This window comes from Rhinolophus ferrumequinum, chromosome 23 (assembly GCF_004115265.2).
Source record: "Rhinolophus ferrumequinum isolate MPI-CBG mRhiFer1 chromosome 23, mRhiFer1_v1.p, whole genome shotgun sequence".
NCBI classification, from domain to species: Eukaryota; Metazoa; Chordata; class Mammalia; order Chiroptera; family Rhinolophidae; genus Rhinolophus; species Rhinolophus ferrumequinum.
This window is the reverse complement of record NC_046306.1, coordinates 19,608,755-19,634,222: the sequence shown is the minus strand read 5'-3', so window position 1 is coordinate 19,634,222 and position 25,468 is coordinate 19,608,755. Positions and strand designations below refer to the sequence as shown.

Genomic DNA, 25,468 nt, shown 5'->3' with positions numbered 1-25,468 from the left:
CAGAACCACTTGTGCCACCCTGCCCTTCCCCCTTGGAGCCAAGGCGTGGCTTCTGTTGCCTGCCTCTGCTGGGTATAATCTAATTTCTCGTCCCCCATTGACAGTTAAGTCATCCAATTTCTGGGTTTCTTCAACTTTCTAGACTGGTCAGTGTCTGATATTGGGCATTGAAGTTTACCCAAGTTTTGCCCTTCTGACAGGAGAGATTAGAGGCCTCTCTGAAAGCCACAGAACTCGAGAGATGAAAGCAATTCTGTACCTAACAATAGAGGGAGAGAAGAGGGCATGAAGGACAAATCCGTCACACAGACAAGGCCTCTCGGCCTCTTGAATAACTCTGGCTCCAAAACGGAGACGAAGAGTAGAGATCCAATTTAAAAACGTGCCCTTTGAGTGACTGCTTATGGGTACTGGTTTCTTTTTAGGGTGATGAAAAGGTTCTAAAATCCATTGTGGTGATCGTTTCACAACTCTGTGAATACACTACAAATCACTGAATTGTACACTTTAAATGGTGCATCATATGGTATGTGAATTATTTCTCAATCAAGCTGATACACACACACAAACACACACATTTGTACATATGAGTATGTTAAATGTATGTTTAACTTGAGAAACTCCCAAACTGTTTTCCAGTGTGACTATGATATTTTACATTTACACCAGCAATGTCTGAGTCCCAGTTCCTCTGTCTCTTTGCCAGCACTTGGTGGGATTCTTCTCTTTCCCTCCTTTTGATTGTTTTTTTTTTAAATTGAGATATAATTTGCATACCATAAATTCACTCTTTTAAAGCATACAAATCAGTGGTTTTTAGTATATTCACAGAGTTGTACAACCATCACTACTAATTCCAGAACACTTTCATCACCCCAAAAGGAAACCCCATAGTATTAGCAGTCACTCCGCCTACCCCCTCAGCCCTCCGCAGCCCTAGGCAACCACTAATATACTTTCTTTTTTTGTCCAGAATTCTTCATCGCATCCCACTTTCATTTTGTTTCTGTGACAATTACTGTTCTGTAACACTAGCACATTCATTCATCGTTTCCATAAATGGTTTGCTGAGTGGCCACTACATGTGAGACATTATTCTAGAGTGGGAAACAAGACAGACTAGGTTACTGTCATGTTTACGTTGGGACTTATATTCTAGAGCACCTTTGTCCTATAGAACTTTTTGCAATAAGGGAAATGCTCAATAGTCCGTGTTGTCCCGTGCAGTAGTCAGCAGACACGTGTAGCCATTGAGCACTGGTGTGACTGAGGAACGTATTTTTTATCTTACTTAGATTTAAAGTGGCTGTCGGATGCCATATTGGACACTGCAGTTCTAGATTATGTGTGTGCTTGTGTGTGTGGGGGGAAATGATAGATAATAGACACATTAATCATAGGAATAAGATAATTTCAGGAAGTATTAAATGCTTTGAAGAAAAGGATCCAGAGCTTATAAGGTGCTGGGATAGGGGCCCTGCTATTTTTATTTTAGCTCAACTGATTCAGTAGGGACAACCGGAGGACATAGACGCTGAGAGCAGAATGAGGAGGAGAAAACAGTCATAGCCATAGGAAAATCCAGGGGAAGAACATTCCAGGCAGAGGAAACAGCCTAAGCAAAGACCACAAGACAGAAGTGAGCTTGGCATCTGTAAGAGATGGATAGAAGGCTAGAGACTAGAGAATAAAGGGTTGAGGCAGGAAGTGAAGTTGCAGGGGGTAGGGAGGTAGGGAGTCAGACCACCTGGGCCCTTCAGCTGTGGTGTGGACTTAGGATTTTATCCTAAGTGCAGCGGGCAGCCAGTGGGAGTGCTAACAACCTAAGTTCGTACCATTTCCACAGCAGGTGGGAGTGGTGGGTAAATGGGTGGGTCCTTGAGTCCTGGTTCATGAGGGTTAGCCAATAGTCTCTGTAGGTTCTGCAGTCCTTAGTCTTCGGTAGCATGCAGAGGTAAAGGCTGAGCCAAGGGAGGTCTCCCCTGGCTGCAGTGTGCATGTGCTGAGGGGCCCCTGGAGCCCAGGCAGCACATATTGCCTGGGAGGGGGCTGTCAGTGAATGGCAGTGGCAGTATGGTCAGTAGCTGGAGATATAGGCTGTGGCACGTAGCAGATCTCGGTTCTAATCCTGCCTGAGTGTCTTCCTCTGTCAAATGGGAATAATAATTGTGCCTCGCTGGTTGGGCTGGGCAGAGGTGCAGTGAGACGGTGTGTGTAAAGGGGGTACCCTTACCCCCCACGGCACATAGTAAGCACCTAACTCCATGTCAGCCACTATTGTGACTGGGGGGTGTGGGAAAGTATAAAAGCAGGAGTGTGGGGAGTTGCCTGCTGGCTCTGGGGGAAACTGGGGGGTCCTGTGTGTCACTCTGGCTCTCTCTCCCCAGGGTTACTTTCCTCCAAAAGCCATTGAGATAGCACGGAAGAAGCCTTCTTGGAGGACGGAGCAGGATATCCAGGCTCTCTGTAACCTCTTGCAGGTTCTGGGGAGCTACCGGAACTACTCGGAGCCCCTGCAGCAGCTTCTGGCTAAAGTCATGCGCTTTGAAAGGTCAGTGAGGGGGACAGCCCTTGGCCCCGGGGCTAGGGCTGGGCTGGGCAGGAAGAGCCTGGCTGAGAAGGCCATGGCGGGTCTGCTGCTCTCTCTGCCGAGTGCCCGCTGTGGAAAGCCCTCTGTCAGTTCACTTAGTGCTCACTGTTATGATTGCCGCCCAGTTTATCTCATCCATTTATTGAGAGTCTACCCAGAGTTAAGGAGCCACTGAATCTGGAGAGAATCTGGTAGGGACCTCAGAAAGGATGTGGTCCAATTCCCTCATTTTTCAGATGAGAAAACTGAGGCTCAGAAAGGGGAAATGACTCATCCTAGGTCAACCAGATAATAAGTGGTAGAACTGAGACTCAAACACAGGCCCTTAAAAGCCAGAATGGATCACAGGTGATTGTACTATGTCCAGATAGGAACTAGGGCAAGGGTCTTGAACTTGGATGAGAAAAACATTATATTTGTATTTTCATTAACCTCTAACTGAAATTTATTATGTCCTCTAATCATGGATGTAGGTTACAAACTACTGTAGTATTAGACATTTTTGTGACTTTTTTCACCAAAAGAAATCAGATATTTTGACATCATATTCAAGTTGTTGTAGATTTCTTGAAAAATAGTTTATCACATCTTCGAAAATATGATAGTTATTAGATATGCTGCTAGATCTTATTATTCAGCGCCTTAATAAAGATGCACATCTATTGCTATATCACAGATTTGGGTTTTTGTTAACTGTAATTCTGCTGTATTTTATTTTATACATTTAAAATGTTACTCTGTGAAGGCTTCACCAGGTTGTCAAAGGGCCCATGGCACAAAAAACACCATGTAAATACCTTGTCCTGAAAAAGTTTAAGAGGTGTGTGTGAACATATTGCCATTTCCAGGACATTTCAATGGCTTACGGGGCACAGACTAGCAGAATATTTAAGGTAAGGCCTGTCTTGAAAAGATAGGATGTAGGTCATAAGTTCGTACCCTGACATCTTCCTTTATGGAGGTCACAGTTTAGGACTAATCACAACTAATGACAGATTATGACCCTTTATGAACTATCCAGGATCCATTCCGCAGGTAATAAGCCAGGGGGAGTTTCACAGCAGAGGTGGCATTTGAACTGGTGCATTTGATAGGTGGAAGTGCAGACAAAGACATTCCAGGCAGAGGGAACCATCTGCTTTGTTCTCGACTAGTGAAGAAGAGAGAGTTGCTACTGTCTTAAAGTAAAATTCCATGGCATGCAGAATGGTGTCATGGAAAGAAAAAGAAGCCACCAATGCATTCCCTTGGGCTGTGTTTTCTGTCACTTGTAACTGGAAGGATTCTGTAGATAATCTACTAATTCCTAGTCCTAGCAATAATCAACAACTGGCTTTAACAATCACCACCTCTTGATCTATATAAAAATCCGTATTATCTTCATTGCACTGATGAGGATACCAGGCTCAGAAAAGTTAAGTGGTTTGCCTGAGGTCACAGCAAGGCAGACATGGCATTAAATTCCAGAGCTTCTAGCTCCATGATTCTAACTTACTGAATGAAGGAAGCAAACTGAAAGAAGTGAGGTTTGAGCTTGCATTTGAAATACAGAAACTTCCCTCTGAACTTAGGCACTAACTCTCAGTTTGCTCTGGACCTGGGTATTTCTACCCTAAGGGTTCCCAGTTGGCTAGTGAGTTTGTGGGGATATAATAAGATCATTTATCTGTCCCTTTCTAGGCATACTCATCTGTATTTTACAGACAAGAGAAACTGAAGCTCAAAAAGGGGATATGAGTTGCCCAGTGGCACATAGCTAGGGACAGAGAACCAGAGTTAGGATCCTGGTCTGACTCTACAGCCAATGCTCTTAATCATTTAGCTACTACTCACCCATTGCTTTCAGCATTTGTCCATTCATTTATTCCATGACTGTTCATTGAGCATTTACTATGTGCCTAAGTAGACTGCCAAAATCTCTGCTCTCAGGAAGCTTCAACCAGAGGTGGGCAACTAAATAAATGTTGGTGAAGAAGTCAAGCTTGGTGGGGCTAGGACTGGACTCTTTTGAGGTACCTTCTCGTCCCAGTCTGTGCTTTCGAACTCCAGAGCAAAGAGCACAACCAGTCCCAATCTCCCAGCATGGACCGGGCTCTGTGTTGCTCTCAGATCTACTGGCCATGGTCTTTTTCCAGGTTTGGTCGCAGGCGTGTGATCATAAAGAAGGGGCAAAGGGGCAACAGCCTTTATTTCATCTACCTGGGCAGAGTCGCAGTAACCGACGATGAGGATGGGAGCAGTGCCTTCCTCGACCCCTACCCATTTTTGCTGTACAGGGGCGACTGTTTTGGGGTAAGTGTGGTGGAAGGGCCTGGCTTCCTGGGTGGGGTTGGGCTATGAGAGGACTCCTGATAGAACCTCTCAGCTGGACCCCATCCTGCCTTATACTCTGTGTAAGTCACTGCCCAGTATCCTTACCTGTCAAACACCTATTTGAGTTGGACCAAGTGATGTCCAAGGCCAACCTTTTCATTTGTGCTGTTTAAGGAGTTTGTTCCCTGTATAAGCCCTTAGAGATTCAGCGCCTGCTCAGGGAGGCCTCTCCGGCCTCATCAAGCCGCTTTTTCCGCAGGCAGCATATAAAGAGGGAGAAATGGGCCCACAGAAGGGGGAATGAGCAGCAACACAGGGTGGGCCAGGGAAACTGCAGTCTGGGGAGGAGAGATTTCCGGGGTGTGGGGGTGAAGATGAAAGCAGGAAAGAGGTGGGGAGGGCCGCAAGCAGGAAGCGGGAGGTGGCTCTCACCTGCCTTTGCCCTTGTCCACCCAACAGGAAATGGGTCTTCTGAGTTCTTCGGTAAGGAAGTCCACCGTGGTTTGTATGGAAGAAACGGAGTTCTTGGTTGTTGACAAAGAAGATTTTCTTGCTTATAAGCTGGACAAGGAAGTTAAAAAGGATTATCAGCATCGGTTTGCATTTTTTAGGTACCTCCATCATCAGCTGGCGTTCTTCCCCCTGGGTGTATATTGCTAGGTGCCTAACTTCGCTCCAGGCCCGGTGGGAAACTCTAGGTGCCATTCTTGCTGCCTGAAATGTCTTTCGGCACCCACCTCCCACCCAATTTCTCCGTCTAGCCAACTCCTACTGTACCTTCAGGTCTCAGTTCAAACATCCCTTCCTCATGGACCAGGAATACTAGAATGGCTAACATGTACTTGACCACCTGCTTTATCTAAGCTCACATTCAGTCCTGTGAGGATGTTTGTCTCATTCTCCCCGGTTTGTGGCTGAGGGAACTCAGGATGGGGATGTCCCAGAATGTCTGGTTCCGAAGTGCCTGGGCCTCTCTGCTCCACCTCACTAACCAACCCCACCTACCCTCACCTCATAATAGAGTGTGGTATGTGACAGGAGATTGGCTACAGGCTAGGTGATTGGAGAGTGTGTGAAGCCGTCCACCTCTGTCCGGCATTGGCAAGAGCAGGAGAACATGCTCCTTTTCGGGAAATTGCTAAGAGCTGTGCACCTTCTGTGATGGAGGGCAATGCATTCTAACAGGCCTTTCCCCTCAGGGAGATGGATCTGTTTCGGTCATGGTCTGATGAGAAGCTTTGGAAGCTCGTAGCCGTGGGCAATGTAGAGAAGTTCTCGTATGGGCAGCTGATCTCAGAAGACTTTGTTGAATCATCCTCCATCATGTTTGTCTGCAGGGTAAGAGGTCTGGGTTGGGGATGTGAAGCTGGGAAGGGTGTGCCTAATACAACGTCCGTCCGGTGGCCAAGCAGACAGGGGCTGAGCTCTGTTCCACAGCATCGCAATTCACTGCTTTTTCTGAGTTTCTGTGTTCTGGATACAAAAGGCAAATGACACCCTCCCTCCCTCAGAGAATTGGTGTGAACTTTAAGATACAGAGTTGTTATATTAGGGCTGATAGGATACCCACACCTTGAGCTCATGTATGTGTTTATTTACATAAGATACATACTGTGTTTCCCTGAAAATAAGACCTAGTCAGACAATCAGCTCTATTGCATCTTTTGGAGCAAAAATTAATATAAGACCCGGTATTATATTATATTATTGTATTGTATGATATTATTTTATATTATTATATTATATTATATTACATTATATTATATTATATTTCCTGTCTTATAGTAAAATAAGACCGGGTCTTATATTAATTTTTGCTCCAAAAGATGCATTAGAGCTGATTGTCCGGCTAGGTCTTATTTTTGGGGCAACATGGTATTTAAATTAGACACTTGGCTCTTGAATCTTAAGAATTTTAAAATTATATATTTTTTAAAATTATGATCTTTACATTGTAAAAGTGATATGACCGCATTATAAAACTTTCTGGAAAGAGGGAAGAAATCACCATAAGCTCATCACCTCAGGTTTTCATTATTTTTATGGCTCATGGAACAAATTGCATTTAAGAATTTCTGTAGGTTGTTTCATATTAGTACATAAATAACTGTTCATAATTTTTTCCCACTTGTGTAGTATTTTACTGTATGGTTGTACTTTAATTTATTTAATCAGCTTCATATCGATGGATATTTAGGTTACCTCAATTTTTTGCTATTTCAGTGTTTTGTGAGTAACCATTTCACCATAAATCTTTACCATATGGTGAGTCTTAGTTCACCATACATTTTTATCATAGCTCTACAAGGAAGATATTAGTATTCCAAGTTTACAGATGAGGAAGTTGAAGCTAAGACACCTTAAAAAAGGCCGCCCAGCTAGTAAGGTGCAGAGCCAGAGTTCTGCCCCCAAACTTTTAGCATCTCCCTATCCCTATTGTTTACATGTTAAGTCACCACAGACATTTGTTGAGTTTTTGCCAAGGTCATGACACATTGGTCCAGGCTTGGGAGGGATACAAAAATGGAAAAGACTGGTTGTCTCTCCTTATATATCTTCTCCCCTAGAGTCTGAGCCCAGACAAAGTTGTCAATGCCAACTACCAGGTGATTAGTGCAAAGTCTGTGAGTTATAAGAATTCAGGAGGGAGAGCTCTCTAAAGGCTAGAGGCTTTAAGGAAGGCTTCCTGGAAGAGGTGAGGTGGGAGATGAGCCTTGAAGTATTGGACCAGTAGACAAAAGGAGGGGGGATAATTGATTGTGTGCTGGAGCTGGCTCCTCGTGGCCTTCAAGATCTGATTAAGTTTTCAGGAATTCTATGAGTTGCTAAACACTGTAATTATTAAAAATTAAATTAAATAAACCTATAATTAAATACATTACATTGAAAATAAAAGTAATAGATGCTGAAAACTCATAATTTCCTAATGATGTTACTGCATTTTAGTATTATCTATGATCTTGAGGTTATTTATATCTGTTGTATTTGTATGGCAGAAATACTATACAATTGTACACATCTCCTCTCAATTCCATGTTCAGTGACTTCACATTGGTAGCTTAAAATCGGCCACAGTGGGAGTATTTACACGGCGAAATTGGCAGGCATTATAAGACAGGTCTTCATTGTCTTAAGAAAGCTATAGAGAAAATGTTTATAATGCAGATTAAATTTAATAGTGGACAGGGTCTGTAGCCAGTACACTATGAAGATAAGAAAATTGAGAAAATATTTGTCTGTGTTTAAAAAGTTATTATCTGATTCTTCATAGAAATGACTCATATCATTGATGAACAGTGAAGTTCTGATATACATAATGACAAAGCTAAAAATGGTTTAAATGTAATGAATATAATTTATATAAGATAAATAGTTTCCCAGTAGATTACAAAACAGATTTAATAATATTAAATTTATGGGGCAAAGAGTGGATTGGGATACAAATTCATTTGTGAAATCATGGTTGAATTGTGACTGTAGATTGGCCATAGACACAAGAGTTCAGCCAAAGTCAACAAAAGCATTTTGTGAGAATCAATTGGCCATATGGAATTTCCAATAAGAGTATGTTATATTTTGTTATTTATAAATTGTGTAACACACACTTTATAACAGTAAAATTTCCCAGAGGGCTTTTCCCAGAGGGCTGGTTGTTAAATTTACCAGCAGCACCAGGGGTGTGTTTGTGTTATTATTCTGGGTTCCGTCCTAGAGAACAGAGTCAAGTCTAGCTTATGTAAGGAGAAAGGGATTTATTGCAGGATGTTAAATGGCTAACAGATTTACGGGGGTGGGGGTTGCGGGGGCAGTGGGTAGGGAGGCCTGAAGAAACAGACGTAGACTGAAAATGACTCCCAAACAACTCCAGATCAGAGTCCAGAACTGAACTGCCATAGGTACTGCTGCTCCTGCCACGTTCAGGAAGCCACTTCTACAGCCACTAACCAAGTGGATGTTGGGCAGTTCCAAAACCAAGCCTTGCCCAAGTACATCGTACTGGTGGAGCCCAAATCACATCTAGAGCCTTAGCTGCAAGGGAGCTTAGGAAATGCAGTGTTTGGCTTTCAGCCTCTACACACAAATGGGGATTTGGAGGCATAGGATGTGACCCAGAGGAGGGTGGGGAAGAGGATGACGTCATTGCCAGCTGAGGGGAATAGTGGGAAGCCAAGCACACAGTAGGGATGTGCCTGTGGTTTATATGATAAGTTTGGAGAATCCTGATGGTCAAATGAGAAGAGGTGGGAGAGAGCTTAAAAGAGGAACTGGTAGTGGACAGCTCCGAAGGCTAATCTGAATAATTTGCAATTCCTTCTCCTCCCTGATATCTGCGTCCTCTTTCCTAAAATTCTTTTTCCTAAAATTTTTCCCTGAAAATTTGTTAACTTTGCAAATCTGCATTTGAATAAGTGTAGCAGGTGATTCTAATGCAGGGGTGCTTGAACTTCATTCTGAGAAGAATAATACAGATGTCACAAAGTGACAGTACGTAGGGGGCCTCCTGGCCAGCAGATGAGTTTAGTTTGTCCCTTACAGTATTTAATTAAAAGCTGATTTAAATCTGGCCAGCTCAAGGAGTGACCTTGATCTGCTGAGACCAGGCTATCCTGACTCCTGTAGTTTATTCAGATCGCCACTAGAGGGCGAAATCAGGAGCGGGTAGCTGGGAGTCCTTGGGACCCAAGAAAGTTGGAGAACCTGATTTCCTGCTGGCATCACAAACGCAATTAATGCCTATAATCAACTCATTTTGAGCAGTTTATCACTTGGGGACACATGTTGAAATTGTTATCTCCACAGATAGAGACCCATGATTAAAGACCCGTGATTAAAGACCCCTGAGAGACTTTCCAAGAGGAAACTGTTAGAGTGTTTTTCTCTAGCACCTGCAGTTCCTGGTTGATAAATGTTTGTTGAATGAATGTTGACTAAAGTTCCAAGCACACGGCCTGGCATTTAATAAGGGCTTATGAAACGTTTGATCCCTTCTTCTCCTTTCTCTTCAATAGTAACATGTCTTAAACCTTAACCCTTTTTATGTATTTCTTAGAGTTCCTACTAAAAAAGGGTAAGATGTTATAAAGATACGAAATATATAAGAAAAATGACGTATCTTTCTTGCCTATCAGATTAGAAAAGATTAAAAGGCTTGACCCAGTTGTCAGTGTAATACAAAGATGTATTACCGTGGGCTCTGTTAAGCATCGTGAGAGGGTGTAAACTAACCTAACGTTTCTGGAGGGCAGTTTGGCAATGTGTATGTAAAACATGCATATCTTTAGGAATTAATCCAGGTAGATAATCAAACATGGGTATTCTATTAGGTAAACTAGATTCTGCTGCAATTATTTTTAAAAATGGATTAACTAACAAAGATTTGTTCCTTCATCCCACTACTTAATCAGAGCATGCCAGCAGGTCTTGCTCCTTATGGTCACTCAGGGACCCAGGCCACTGGAGACTCTATCTTGACCCATGTTCCCATGATCAACAGGACAGGGGAAGGGAATGCTGAGAATCAAGCACTAGCTTTTAAAGTTTCCACTCAGAGTCTGACAAGTCACTTTGCTAATGGAAATTGGCCAAAGCAAGAAGGAGGCCATGCCTAATGCAAAGGGTGGAAAAATACAATCCTGCCATGTGCCTGGGAGGCGAACTCAAGTATTTGTGAACTGCCTTAATAACCACTCTAGGCGTTAAAGATGTCTGTACGAGATTATCACTTAAAGTTGCTATCCACTGCAAGTCACAGGAACCCAACTGCAGTGGCTTACTGAATAGGAATTTATTTTTCTCATGCAGTAGAGAGCCTAGAATTAAGCAATCCAGGGCTAGAAGAGCTGTTCTAGGAAGCCTTCCAGAATTCAGGCCCTTTCTAGCTTCTCCCTTTATCATCCACAACTTATGGCTTTCGTCCTGATGATCACAATATGGCTATTCCACCTCCAGCCATCACATCTGCGTTTCAGGTGGAGGGAAGGTGGAAGGACAACCATAGCTTTCCTGGGAGTTTTATCCATCAGTCAGTCCTCCCCTTACATTGCATTAGCCAGAACTGGGTCACTGCCCATCCACTGATGGAGAGTCTGGGAAGGTGGAGAGTTGTTTTAACTGGGGATTTTGCTGTCCTGAGCAAAATTAGAGTTATATACCATACTGACAAATTAGAAACAACTAAATATTAATCTTCAAAAATATTTTCTTGAGCTATAACATATAGGCAATAAAGAAGTCAAATCGAAACTGTACAGCTTGATTAAGTTTTACATATGTATTCATCTGTATAAGCATCACCCAAATCAAGATAGACATTTCCAACTCCTCAGAAGGTTCTCTTATTCCCTTTCCCAGAAAAAAATCCCCCCAGAAAGGTAATCACTCTTCTCACTTCTGTCATCGTAGATTACTTTTGCCTGTTCTTGAACTTCATATAAATGGAATTATCAGTTACGTGTCTTTTGCTCAACTGAATATTTGTTATTTTCAATTTTATGTCAATTATGGAATATATAGAATAATAAGCAATCATTAAAAACAATAATGTAGAACAATATTGCTTATCATGAAAAGATGTCCTTGATGTATTACTGAGTTTTTATAAAGGTTACAAAAGTCTGTTTTACATAAATGGACTAATTTGTGAAAAATTGTACACGGATATCTTATATGTTTATAGGGAAAAGTTTGAAATAATGCGCACCAAAATGTTATTACTTGTTATTTCTGGATGTTAGGATTAACATTGTTTTATTTTTCTCTATGTTCTTCTGTTTGGTTTGAATAGTTTTTTAAACTTTTAATTTGGAATGATTTTAAATTTATAGAAAATTTGCAAGAACAGTACAAAGAACTCCTGTAGAATCTTAACCTGGATTCACTAATTGTTAACATTTTCATATATATATATATATGTATGTGTGTGTATATATATATATATATATATATATACAGTAAAATCCAGGAATTTAATATTGATATAACATATAATCTACGGTCCATAATCAGTTTCACCAGTTGTCCCAGTATCATCCACAATGGTGATTATATTTCCAGTGCCAGCATTGTATTTAGTTCTCATACCTCTTTAGCTATTTGAATTTTTTTAAAATAAATTTTATTGGGTAATATTGTGGAACAGTGTGTTTCTCCAGGGCCCATCAGCTCCAAGTTGTCCTTCAATCTAGTTGTGGAGGGTGCAGCTCAGCTCCAAGTCCAGTTGCCGTTTTCAATCTTAGTTGCAGGGGGCACAGCCCACCATCCCATGCAGGAATTGAACTGGCAACCCTGTTGTTAAGAGCTTCCGTTCTAACCAATTGAGCCATCGGGCTGCCCCTCTGGAAGCTCAGCTGCAGCTCGTGGTCTTCAATCTAATTGTGGAGGGCGCAGCCCCACTGGCCCATGTGGAAATCTAACAGGCAACCCTGTTGTTCAGAGCTCGCGCTCTAACCAACTGAGCCACCCGGCCAGCCAGCTATTTGAATTTTTTATAAGTAGATAACATTGTCATTTTAAAAAAGGGGTGGGGGACCTGAAACCACTTTCGTTAAGCAAGTAAAACAAAAGGGGGTACAGAGAGCTTATCTTCAAAGCCTAGCCTGCCTAGAGCCTAGGGGGTTAAGCCTTTTGCTTTGTCCCTTGACATGTCCAGGGCAGCTGTGAAGTCCTGCGGTTGATAGACCTTGGGGCCTCGCCTTTCTACTATAAGTGGATCTGGCAGCATCTGCAGCTGATAGACGACAGACCTCTAGAGACCCACCTCAAGGGTAAGTGGCTGTTCACATCTGGCAGCACAGCAGGGGGCGCCTGGCCTTCAGGTTTCCAGTTCCCAATCCATAGAGTCTTAGAAATCCAGAGCTAGAAAGACCTGACAGGTTGTCTGGTTTGATCTCTTCTTCTACCAGCTGTGGAAACCTGGTCCACATGGCCCCGCCAGGTTGTACTCTGGCCCACCTCTCCCGCTCCTCTTTTTCAGCCTTTCCCCTTTGCTTCAGGTTCTCCCAGGGAAAGGGTAGGAAAAAGAGACTTTGAAACTAGACAGAGCTGGATTTGCATCCCACTGATTAGCTGCGTGAGCTGAGTGACTTCGCATCATCCCGATAATGTTGAGCTTAAGAGCACAGGCCCAGGAACCAAACTGTTTGTATTTGAATCCAGCGTCCGTTTCTTACCAGCTGGTTGGTTGATTCTAGACAAGTCACTCTGTGTCCCTGTGTCGATACCCTTAGAGTCTATAAAATGTTAATCATGGTCCGTACCTCAGACGTGTTATGAAATTAAGCAGATAAATGTATAAAGCTCTCAGAACACTGCTTGGATGCATTAGTATATAGTCCATAGATGTTCACTGTCATTATCACACAGGTTATTAGGAAAACTAAGTGAGATCATGTAGGCATGGGGCCCGGTAGGTGCTCAGTAAATGTCAGTTCTCTTCTCCTGTCAATTATTTTTTCTCTCTTTTCCGCTTCCAATCCACCACAGAAAAAAGCTGCATCCCATGAATTATTTTCCCCAGTTTTTTTTTTAATGGTAAAATGGTGTGTTTTTTTTTGTGGTAAAATACACATAACATAAAATTTACTGTCTTACCCATTTTTACGCATATAATTCAGCAGTATTAAATATATTCATCATGTTGTGCAGCCATCACTACCATCCATTTCCATAACTCTTCATCTTGTAAAACTGAAACTTTGTACCCATTAAACAGTAACTCCCCATTTCTCCTCCCCTTAGCCTCGGGCAACCACCATTTTGTCTGTCTCTGTGACTTTGACTACTCTAAGTACCTCATGTAAGTGGCCTCCTATAGTACTTGTCTTTTTATGGCCAACTTATTCCACTTAGCAAGATGTCCTCAAATTTTGTCTGTTGTAGTATATAAGGCTGAATAATATTCCATTGTATGTACATGTATACTACATTTTGCTTATTAATTCATCTGTCGATGGACATTTGAGTTGCTTCCACGTTTTAACTGTAGTGAATAATGCTGCTATGGGTGTACAACATGGGTATACAAATATCTTTTTGAGACTCTTTTTTTCTTTTGAATGTATACCCAGAAGTGGAATTGCTATATCAGAAGGTAATTCTATTTTTAATTTTTTGGGGAATTACCTTACTGTGTTTTACACATTTTACATTACTACCAACAATGCACAAAGTTTCCAATTTCTCCACATCCTCACCAACACTTGTTATTATTTTAATGTTTCCATCCTAATGGGCACAAGGTGGTATCTCATTGTAGTTTTGATTTGCTTTTCCCTAATGATTAGTGATGCGTGGAGCATCTTTTCAAATGCTTGTTGGCCATTTTTCTATCTTCTTTGGAGGAATGTCTATTCAAGTCCCTTCCCCATTTTAAAATCTGGTTGTTTGTTCTTTGTTAAGTTTTAAGAGTTCTTTATATATTCTGGACATTAATCCCTTATCAGACATAGGATTTACAAATATTTTATCTCATTTTGTGGTTTGCCTTTTTACTGTATTGACTTTGTCTTTTGATGTATAAAATTTTAAAATTTTCATGAAGTCCATTTTGTCTATTTTTTCTTTTGTTACCTGTGCCTTTGGTTTATATTCAAGAAGTCATTGCCAAATCCAATGTCATGAAGCTTTTGCCTTATGTTTTCTTCTAGGAGTTTTATAGTTTTAGATCTCACATTTAAGTCTTTAATCCATTTTGAATTAATTTTTGTATTATCTATATCCTTACTGATTTTCTGCCTACTTTCTTTATGGTGTTAGATAAGGGTCCAACTTCATTTTTTTTGCATCTGGGTCTCTGCTTTTTCTAGCACCATTTGTTGGAAAGACTGTCCTTTTCCCATTGAATGGTCTTGGTACCCTTGTCTAAAATCATTTGACTATATATATAAGGGTTTATTTCTGGGTGTTCTATTCTGTTCCATTGGTCTATATGTCTGTCTTTATGCCAGTACCACACTGTTTTGATTACTGTAGCTTTGTAGTAAGTTTTGAAATCAGTCAGTAGGTGTGAGTCCTCCAGCTATGTTCTTTTTCAAGATTGTTTTGGCTATTTGGGGTCCCTTGAGATTTCTTAATGAATTTTAGGATGGTTTTTTCTATTTTTGCAAAAAAGTTACTGAGCTTTTGATAGGAATTGCATTGAATCTGTAGATTGTTTGGGTAGTATTGACATCTTGACAATATTTTCTTCCAATCCATTGAACGTGGGATGTGTTTCCATTCATTATGTCTTCCTTATCAGCAGTGTTTTGTAGTTTTTCATTCCTTGGTTAAGTTACTTCTTATGTAAGTATGTCATTCTGTTGATGGTATTGTAAATGAAATCGTTTTTGTAATTTCCTTTTTAGATTGTTCATTGTTAGTATATAGAAATACCACTGATTTTTGTGGTGACTTTGTATCCTGCTACTTTGCTGAATTCATTTATTAACTCCAAAAGTTTTATCATGGAATTTTTAGGGTTTTCTACACAAATTTTGATATGTTGTGTTTTCATAGTCTTCAGTTCAAAATAGTTTTAAATTTCCCTTTTGATTTCTTTTTGAAAGAAAAGAACCCATTGGCCCATTGAATATTTAGGGTGGTGTTATTAGGTTCCAAACATTTGGAGATTATCCAGCTATCTTTCTGTTACTCATTTCTAAGAGAACATACTTTTTATGACTTGAATCCTCTTAAATGTATTAAAACTTGTTTCATGTCTCAGACTTAGTCTGTCTTGGTAAATGTTCCATTTGCATTTGGAAATGGGTGCGGTGTTCTATGAACGTCAATTAGGTAAAATTGGTTGATAGTGTTCAAGTTATTTATATCCTTACTGATCTTCTGTCTACTTTCTTTATCAATTTTTTTTTTAAGATTTTTATTGGGGAAGGGGAACAGGACTTTTTATTGGGGAACAGTGTGTACTTCCGGGACTTTTCCAAGTCAAGTTGTTGGCCTTTCAATCTTAGTTGTGGAGGGCACAGCTCAGCTCCAGGTCTAGTTGCCGTTGTTAGTTGTAGGGGGTGCAGCCCACCATCCCTTGCAGGTGTCGAGGAGTCCATCTGGCAACCTTGTGGCTGAGAGCCCGCGCTCCAACCAACTGAGCCATCTGGCCACCTGGGAGCTGAACCGCAGCTCATTGACTTCATTCTAGTTGTGGAGGGCGCGGCTCGCTGGCCCATGTGGGAATCGAACCGGCAGCCCCGTTTCCCAGAGCTTGCGTTCTAACCAACTGAGCCACCCTTTCACCCCTTTCTGTCAATTATTAATAAAGACAGTTGTTAAAATCTTCAAGTACAATTGTAGATTTGTTTTCCTCTGCATTTCTACCAGTTTTTACTTTATGTATTTTGAAGTTTTCTTATTAGGTATATAGATGTTTAGGATTGAATTCCTACTCATTATAAACTTCTTTATCCCTGGTAATATTTTTTGCTCTAAAACTCACTTTTTCTGATAGTAATTTAGTCACTCCTTTTGGTTAATATTAGTTTGGTATATCTTTTTCCATCCTTTTACATTTAACCTATGTCGTCTTTATACTTAAAGTGGGTTTCTTAAGAGGCATCATGTAGTTGGTTCTTGCTTTTTTTTTTTAATCCAATCTGACAATCTCTGCCTTTTATTGAGATTTCTGAACCATTTACAATTTAATGTTGTTATTGATTATGGTTGAGTTTAAATATACCCTCCTGTTATTTTTTATTTATCCTATCTATTCTCCATCTGTTCTTTATTCCCCTTTTCCTTTTTTCTGCCATCTTTTGATTATTCTGTATGATTCCATTTTATTTTCTTTGTTGGCTCATTAGCTATAATTCCTTGTTGTACTATTTAGTGGCTTTATAATATATTGTATATATCTTTAATTTATCAGGCTACCTTCAAGTGATATTATACCACTTTGTAGAATCAGAACTTTATAACAGTATACTTCCATTTCTCCCTTCCCAGGTTTTCTGCTATTGTGATATATTCTACTTTCACATGTTAAAAACCTTACAATACATGGTTATTACTTTTGTTTAAACAATTATCCTTTAAATATACTTAAGTAATGAGAACAAAACTTTTGTATTTACCTATGTAGTTATCATTTCTGATGTTCTTCATTTCTTTGTATAGATTCAGATTTCCATAGTACCATTCCTTCTGCCTGAAGTACTTCCTTTAACATTTCTTATAGTTCAGAACATCTGGTGATGAATTCTTTCAGCTTTTCTATGTCTGAAAATGATTCCATTTTTACCTCTGAAAGAAATTTTCACTGGGTATATAGCATTTTAGGTTAACAGATTTTTTTGTTCAGTACTTTAAAGATATATTAAACTCTGACCCTTAGTTTGCATTGTTTTCAATAAAATGTCTGCCAACATTCTTATCTTTGTATAACCTCTTTGTATAATTTTGTGTATCCTCTGTATATAATGTGCATTTTTTTCTGGGTGACTTAAAATTTTTTTTTGTACCAGTAGTTTTAAGCAATTTGATTATGTTGTGCCTTGGGATACTTTCTGTCATGTTTCTTTCTGTGTGTGAGGTTAATTTAATTTCTTGGATCTTTGGCTTTATGTTTTTCATCATATTTGGAAATTTTTGGCCATTAATTTTCAAAAGTTTTTCTGCCTTTCCCTTTCCTACATTTTGGGGACTCTAATTACAAGTATATTAGACTGCTTGAAGTTGTTTCACTAATGCTTGTTAATTTTTTTTTTTTTTTAGTCTTTTTTCTCTCTATGATTTTGGATAGTTTTTATTGCTATGTCATCAAGTTCACTAATCTTCTGCATTGTCTAATCTGCTGTTAATCCCATCCAGTGTATTTTTCATTTCAGACCTTATAGTTTTCATATTTAGAAGTTTGATTTATGTCTCTTTTTTATAACTTTCATGTCTCTGCTTAATATACACAAAATTTCCACTTTGAATATAATTATAATTACTGTTTTAATGTCCTATATTAATTTTGTCTTCTGGGTCAATTCTGGGTCAATTTCAAGTCATTTTTTCTTGTTATGTGGTTCATACTTTCCTACTTCTTTGCCTGCCTGGTAATCTTTCACAGGATGCTAGAAACTGCATTTTGGATGCTACATATTTTTTTTTGTTCCTGTAAATATTCCTGAGCTTTGTTCTGGGATGCATTTAAGTTATTTGGAAATATTTTGATCTTTTGGAGACTGGCATTTAAGCTTTGTTAGGTGGGATCAGAGCAGTGTTCAATCTAGAGAAAATTTTGCCCCATTCATAAGGCAAAACCATTTTGAATATATCACAGTGCCCCGTGACTTGAGAGGTTTTCTGTTCTAGCTATTGGGAATGGGAACTACTTCTGGTCCTCTCTGAGCTCTGATGATTTATACTTCTAATTATTTTGGATGGTTCTTTCCCCAGTCTCAGGTACTATATTAGTATCTATTACCATGTAACAAATTATCCCACAATGTATTGAATTAAAAGAATAAATACTATCTCTCAGTTTCTGTGGATCAGAATTTGAGCATGGCTTAGCCAGATGCCTTTGGCTTAAGTTCTCTTGTGAGAACTGTCTCTCTTGTGAGAGCTGTCTGTCAGGGTTGTGGTCTTATCTGAAGCCTCGGTTGGGAAGGAGCCCCTTCCGAGCCCACTCACATGGGTATTTGCAAGCCTTAGTCCCTCGCCTCATGGGAGTCCCTACAGGGTTGTTTTTATGACATGGAAGCTTGCTTCCCCCACCAGGAATGAGAGAGCAACACAGGGTGGGCCCAAGGTTGAAGCTACAATCTTTTAAATCTAATCCAAAGTGGCATCCCATTACTTCTTCTGTATTCTATTTGTTAGAATCAAGTCCAGCCCACACTTAATGGCAGGCTATTACACAATGTGTGAATACCAGGAGGTGTGGGGATTGTGGGGACCATCTCAGAGGCTGCCGACCACTGGTGGTTTCCTAACATCGTACATGTGCTGCTCAGTGCTCAGCTGGGAAGCTCAACTTTGAAGGGAGATCTTCAAAGTTCTTTCGCAGCTTTCTCCTTCCTGGTACCCTGCCCTGTGAACCCCTAACTGCTTTGTTCTCCCTGGGAGTCTCAATTCTATCTTATCAATTCAGAAAGACCACTGGGTTTCCCTTCCCTGCACTGCGTCCTAGAAAATCTCCAGGCATAAGCTAGGGCAATAAATATGGCTCACCTCTTTATTTTCTTTCCGGAATCATTGTTCTTTGTGGCCTGATGGCCCTTGTCTTGAAAACCACTTTTTCGTACTTGTAGCCTGATATTTTAGTAGTTTCAGGTGGGAGAGTAAATCTAGTCTGTGTTAGTCCATTCGGCTGGAATCAGAAGTTTAGATATCTATTTCTTAATAGCCAAGTTTTATTCTACTATGTGGGTATACCATAATTAATTAAACCAATTGTCTTTTATAGATATTTAGGGTTATTTCCAATTTTTCACTATTACTTTCCTGTGGTGAATTTCCTGGTGTTTATCTCTGCATCCTTGTGCTAGGAAACGTATTGGATACATTCTTAGAATTACTGGATTAAGTAATTAATCCAGTGTGTATGCACATCTAAAATGCTGATAGATGTTTCCAAAATGCCTTCCAAAAAGGTTGTACTCAGGCCTTTTTATATGTGCTCTCTTAATCTAGGCCCTATTCTTTTTGCAGCTTGTAGACTTATTTCTACTAACATTAATTTTAATAGCTGATTCTAACACTTGGAGATCTGTTTTTAAAATCGTTATTGAGGTTTAATTTTCATGCAATAAAATGCACACATTTAAAATGTGTAGTTCAATGAATTTTGACAAACTTACATCTGTTGCAACCACCAGAATCAAGTTATAGGCTCCATCACTCCCAAAAATTTCCTTGTGCCCTTTCCCATTCGATCCCTACCCTTCGCCCCGGGCCCTAGGCAACCACCAATCAGTATAAGGTACATTTGTCTTCCCTAGGGTTTTATGTAAATGCCATCATACAGTAGGTACTCTTTCATATCTGGCTCCTTTCACTCAGCACAGTGTTTTGGGGTAGTTGGTTTACTCGTTTTTATTCCTGAGTAATATTCTCTTGGAGAACTTGTTACTAACTCTCATGAGGGCCTGCTATGTGCTGGGAACTGTGCTAGGTGATAGCAGATACTTTTATCTGGATTTCTTACATTAGTCCTACTTGTGCAAGGTTCTGTGGCTGGGCATCCACTTATCTTTAGTTGCTGGCCTACCCCAGAGGCAGTTTGAAAGCCCAGATAAATGCGATCTTGCTAAAAGACATGACCTTTGAATCAGGTAGACCTGAGTTCAAATCCAAGCTTCAGCCCCTGCCTGGGTGACTTAAACTCACTGCTGCTCATTTTACCTCTTAAATGAGGCCAGTGACACTTGTCTGGATGTAATGGATGTAAAGGCTCCAGCTCAGGGCCTGACACGGAGGGACAATACATGGAAAGAAGGCACAGTGTTTTCCTTTTCTGTTTTTCTTAACTTCCCCCAGGCACCGGACTAGCTAGGCAGGGGACTGTGATATACCTCCAATCGCCACCACCACGACGCTCACATATACAAAGACCCGTTATTGTGTTTTCTTGTCTTTTCTCTAACAGAACCTCCTACTGTGGAGAGATTTAAGAAATTCTGGATAAAATCATATCCTGTACAGGACTTTAGCTCTCTGAAACTTCTGCGTCTCCAGAAAGCCTGGGAGCAACAGGGGACCAGCTTCAGCAGGAAGATTAATACCTCAGAAAATAGTCTCCCAAGGACTTTGGGCGCAAAGATCAAGTAAGCTTAGCTCTTGGCAGATAGAAGGATCCAGATTCTGGTTGAAAAGGGTGACATAACTTACAGGGCAGAAGGTCAGGAATGCTGGGGAGGGGACAGAGGTACTAGCTCCACCCCCAAAAGTTGGGGTATGGGGGAAGGAAGCCTAGAGAGGTGCTAAGTTTGATAACCAGGAGCTGCATTCTCTGCCTCTAACTTACAGGGCCACTTTAGGTGGTCAGTTACTTCCTTTCTCAGGGAACCCATTTGAGAAAGAAGGGCAAGACACATCTTCCAGCTCGGATACTCTGTGTGTCACTGGGCCTTTCTGACTCTCAGCCTCCTTAGAAAATTCTACCCATCTAAGGGAGGCAGTAGATAAGAGCCTGGGCTTTGAAGTCCAACCCAGGTTCAAATCCTGGCTTGGCCACTTATTTTAGCTCTGCGTCCTTGGGCAAGGGATTTGACCTCTGTAAGCCTTAGTTTCCTTGTCTGTATATAATAGCAGTATCTAAGTCTTGAGGTTGTAAACCAGCAATTAAATGAGATAATGATAACTACAGCTAACACTTATGGAATACTCTGTTTCTGATATGGATTATCTAATTTAATCCTCACAAAAACCCTATGAAGTAAGTGTAAGTACTACGATTATCACTCCCATTTTTCAGGTGAGAAAACACCTGAACAGAGAGAGATTGTTACTTGTTCGAGGTCACACAGGTAGGAAGTGGCTGCCAGGATTCCAGCCCAAGCCGCTTGTTAGTGCTCAGTCTTGTTATTGGGTACGATTGTCGCCATGGAAACAAGATGGATGCACAATGAGGGCTGCAGTTTTGCCTCAGCCCAGTGAGGCCGAATAACAGGGAAGGACGCAGTGGGCACCAGCCTAGAGGCAGCCCAAGGCTGGGCCCAGAGCAACATAACAGCCCCATCCCCCATTAAATCTGAAACAGAAAGATCACAGCGATACTGATAATGGCATTAGGGTCCCAATCTCCGTATTGCCAGAGCGCCACTTCCCTAGTCCTTTGCCTACGAACAAGCCCAGCCTGCTCGCCTCCATAATGAGCATCCCATGACTTCCGAGTGGTGTTTATCTCAGGTGGACATTCTTCCCAAGGGACCCAGTGCTTGAAATCCCAATCCCCGTTCTTCTGTAGTTAGAGATGGAGCAGACCCCGTTTCTCTGCTGTAAGTCTGTCATGCGGGGCGGCCTGCGGGGTCTCAGCTCCCGCTCCCCACATAAGAACGCAGGATATGGTGAGGCCAAAAAGGAACCCCCACGGAGCCATAGGTAGGGGAGTCATACCACTAGAGTCTCACTGGAGGCTGGATTCACACGACGTGCGACCTGCTGTCCGCTTTTCTGTCTGCCAACCAACTGACTCCTTTCCATAACTGGGACCAAAATCCCTCTGGCAACGGCAGGAGCGTCAGGCAGAATGCAGGTAGCAAGGGGTTGGTTGGTTGGCAGAGAAAGCGGATGGCAGGTTGCGGATCGTGTAGCTCCTCCTTCCTGTGTCCCCAGCCCAGCCGCCAGCGAGACTATAGTGGTATGACTCCCCTGTCTATGGCTCCGTGGGTGTTCCTTTTTGGCCTCATCATATCCTGCGTTCTTATGTGGGGAGCGGGAGCTGAGACCTCGCATGACACCCTGCATGACAAAGTCAATAAAGGAGAAGGGACAGGTTAGACCCAGAAGTGACAAATAAAGGACCTGCTGGGCATGTGCCACTGATGTACATGTCCTGAGGGTGGTGAGAAGAGAAGCCTGCTTTATTTATGTGTTGGTTAAGTTCAGCTATAGTCTCAGCTGATAAACAGTCTTTCCCCTGCCTCTAATCCAAATAGTGTAACCTTCTCCCTCGCCTGAGACCAAAGAGATCACAACAGCATTGCCTGTGTAAAATCAGCCTCAACATGAACAAAGTATAGAGTCTCCAGGCCACCCAGGGAAACCTGTCTCTGTAAACAAACACACAAAGCCATTTCTTCTCTGCTTTCCTGTCAAGAAGACGAGCCCCGGCTTCTGTTGTGTCCCCAGGGGCACAGAGCTTACTCTCTGTCAGTCTGCTCCATTTTCAGACAGCTCTGACTTAGAAATTCTTTCCTCATGATGAGCATAAAGTAGCCAGCCTGGAGTTCTCACGCAGTAGACCTAGCTCAGCTGCGTGAGATCTTCACCTCCTTCTTCCACATAACAGCCTTCAGGTGTTTAGAGGGGTCCTATCTTCCGTTCCAAGTCTGTCCTCCCCCCCATTAAACTTCTCTAATTCCTGACACAGTCTCTCCTCGTGCTTGATGTTGTTTTCTCACCTTCTGGGAGAAGGGCAGGGGAGAGCTCCATATGCCGGAGGGTTGGGGCTGATTACCCACAGCCTCACAAACTGGCTGTGTTACAAATGAGTTCTTTTTAACAAGTTGTCACCTTTCAGATCCAGGCGTCCTCGTTTGATCAAGTGTCCCATGATCAATACCAAGTACGGCGATCTCCCTGTGGAGGCTGCAGTGGGGGCCTATGTCAAGATCCACACTGTGGAAGAAGGAGAAGTCATTGTAAGTGTGCAGAGAGCCTCGGTCATGATGCAGCGTGTGACGTGATGGGCGGGCGGAGTTAAGTCGTGAGAGTAAATGTTTAAAAACACCTCACTCGTTGTGGTGACAGAAAGGAATATTATTGATTTTTTTAGATATGATCATTTTAAAATGATCAGATCATTGTTATGTTTTTTAAGAATCCTTATATTTAAGAGATACATGTAAAAATATTTACAGATAAAATGATATGACATCTGGGACTTGCTTTACAATAATTCAGGGACAAGGCAAGGATGCCCCCTCTCGCCACTCCTGTTCACCATTGTACTGGAAGGCCTTGCTAGTGCACTGAGATAAGACAAGGAAATCAAATGCATGCAGATTGGGAAGGAAAAATAAAGGTGTCTTTGTCTGCAGATGACGTGATTGTATAAACAATTCCGAAGAATAAAAACAAAAACACTAACAAAATCCTCTTGATTATAGCAAGGTCACAGGGATAAGGCAATGAACAATTGGAATTTGAAATTAAAAACACAGTACGATTTACAATAGCACCAAAAAACGAAATACTTAGGTATAAATCGAACAAAATGTGTTCAGGATCCATATTCAGAACACTATAAACTATAATGAAAGAATTTAAAGATTTAAATAAATGGAGAAATATTCTCCATTCATTTCATGGATTGTATGATTCCAATTCTATGACATTCTGGAAAAGGCAAAACTGTAGAGATAGTTAGATGATCTGTGGTCGCCAGAGGTTTGGAGTTCAGGGGGAAGGATGAACAGGTAAAACACACAGGATTTTGAGGACAGTAAAATTATTCTGTATGATAACGTAATGATGGATTAAAAACATTAAGCATTTGTCAAAACCCATAGAACTTTACGGCACAAAGAGTGAACCTTAATGTATGTAATTTGTACAAATGAAAAAAAAAATCATCTAGGAAGTCAGGGCTATTGTCGTGCGGGGTGTCAGGTGGGGTCTCCGGTCATGCCCCCCACACAAGAACGCAGGACATGGTGAGGCCAAAAAGGAACACCCACGGAGCCATAGGTAGGGGAGTCATATCTCTATACTCTCGCTGGCGGCTGGGTTGGAGAAACAGGAACCAGGAGCAACACAATTCTCAACCCTCACTGTGCCGCTTGCAGACTCAGCCACCATCTTCTTGCTAGCTCCCCCTTCTTCTCTTTTTTTTACTAGCCTAGCCACGGCAGTTATATTCATGGCTAATGGCTCACTGGTTACAGCTGACGGCCAACTAGCCACAGCTGCTGGCCACTTGATCACAGTCGATGGCCATTTACTACCTGAGCCAGCACCTTTCTATGTGAGGCCGAGAGCCTGGAAAACTGCTTTTTGGGGCTCTGTCCCCACACTCCACCCCTACAGGCTCTCGCCTCACAATCTACGCGACAAGCGTCTTCCGCGAGGGGCCCTGTGCGAGGAACCTGGAGGTGAATGCTATTTCCTGGACACAGCCAAGCTCTCTGGTCACAACCAGGGTTTCTCAGGGCACCACCAGTACTTCTGGGCACAGCCAGACTTCCTGGACTTCTTAGGGTACCACTAGTCTCCCCGGGCACAGCCAGGGTTTCTCAGGGCACCACCAGTACTCCTGGGCACAGCCAGACTTCCTGGACTTCTTAGGGAACCACTAGTCTCCCCGGGCACAGCCAGGGTTTCTCAGGGCACCACCAGTACTCCTGGGCACAGCCAGACTTCCTGGACTTCTTAGGGTACCACTAGTCTCCCCGGGCACACGAGGGCCTCTCAGGGCACCGCCACTCTCCCTGGGCACAGCCCGGCTTCCTGGACACAGCCAGGGCCTCTCAGGGCACCGCCACTCTCTCTGGGCACAGCCCGGCTTCCTGGACACAGCCAGGGCCTCTCAGGGCACCGCCACTCCCTCTGGGCACAGCCCGGCTTCCTGGACACAGCCAGGGCCTCTCAGGGCACCGCCACTCTCTCTGGGCACAGCCCGGCTTCCTGGACACAGCCAGGGCCTCTCAGGGCACCGCCACTCTCTCTGGGCACAGCCCGGCTTCCTGGACACAGCCAGGGCCTCTCAGGGCACCGCCACTCTCTCTGGGCCTCTCAGGGTACCGTACTGGAACAATAGCGGCTCACAGTCAAGGTGCTTACATATTCTCAATGGTGGCCGGTCAAGACACAAAAGCAAACATCCCCCAGTTCCACTACATGGTGGTATGTTCCCAAACAGTCAAGCTGTCCATTAAATTAGGGATGGAAGGCAATTCCCCATAGTCCATAGTCATTCACCAG

General features: G+C 42.1%; 1 protein-coding gene across 4 annotated transcripts in view; it reads left to right on the top strand.

Moving 5' to 3' along the window:
* Positions 1-25,468, top strand: part of CNBD2 (cyclic nucleotide binding domain containing 2) — a 56,540-nt gene that overhangs the window by 18,720 nt on the left and 12,352 nt on the right. For all 4 annotated transcript variants that reach the window (XM_033094512.1, XM_033094514.1, XM_033094515.1 and 1 more), the window contains 7 exons: positions 2,388-2,551; positions 4,726-4,882; positions 5,363-5,514; positions 6,103-6,241; positions 12,552-12,666; positions 20,472-20,649; positions 23,067-23,187. In XM_033094512.1, the coding sequence (XP_032950403.1) occupies positions 2,388-2,551; positions 4,726-4,882; positions 5,363-5,514; positions 6,103-6,241; positions 12,552-12,666; positions 20,472-20,649; positions 23,067-23,187 (1,026 nt within the window). The remainder of the gene's footprint in view (positions 1-2,387; positions 2,552-4,725; positions 4,883-5,362; positions 5,515-6,102; positions 6,242-12,551; positions 12,667-20,471; positions 20,650-23,066; positions 23,188-25,468) is intronic.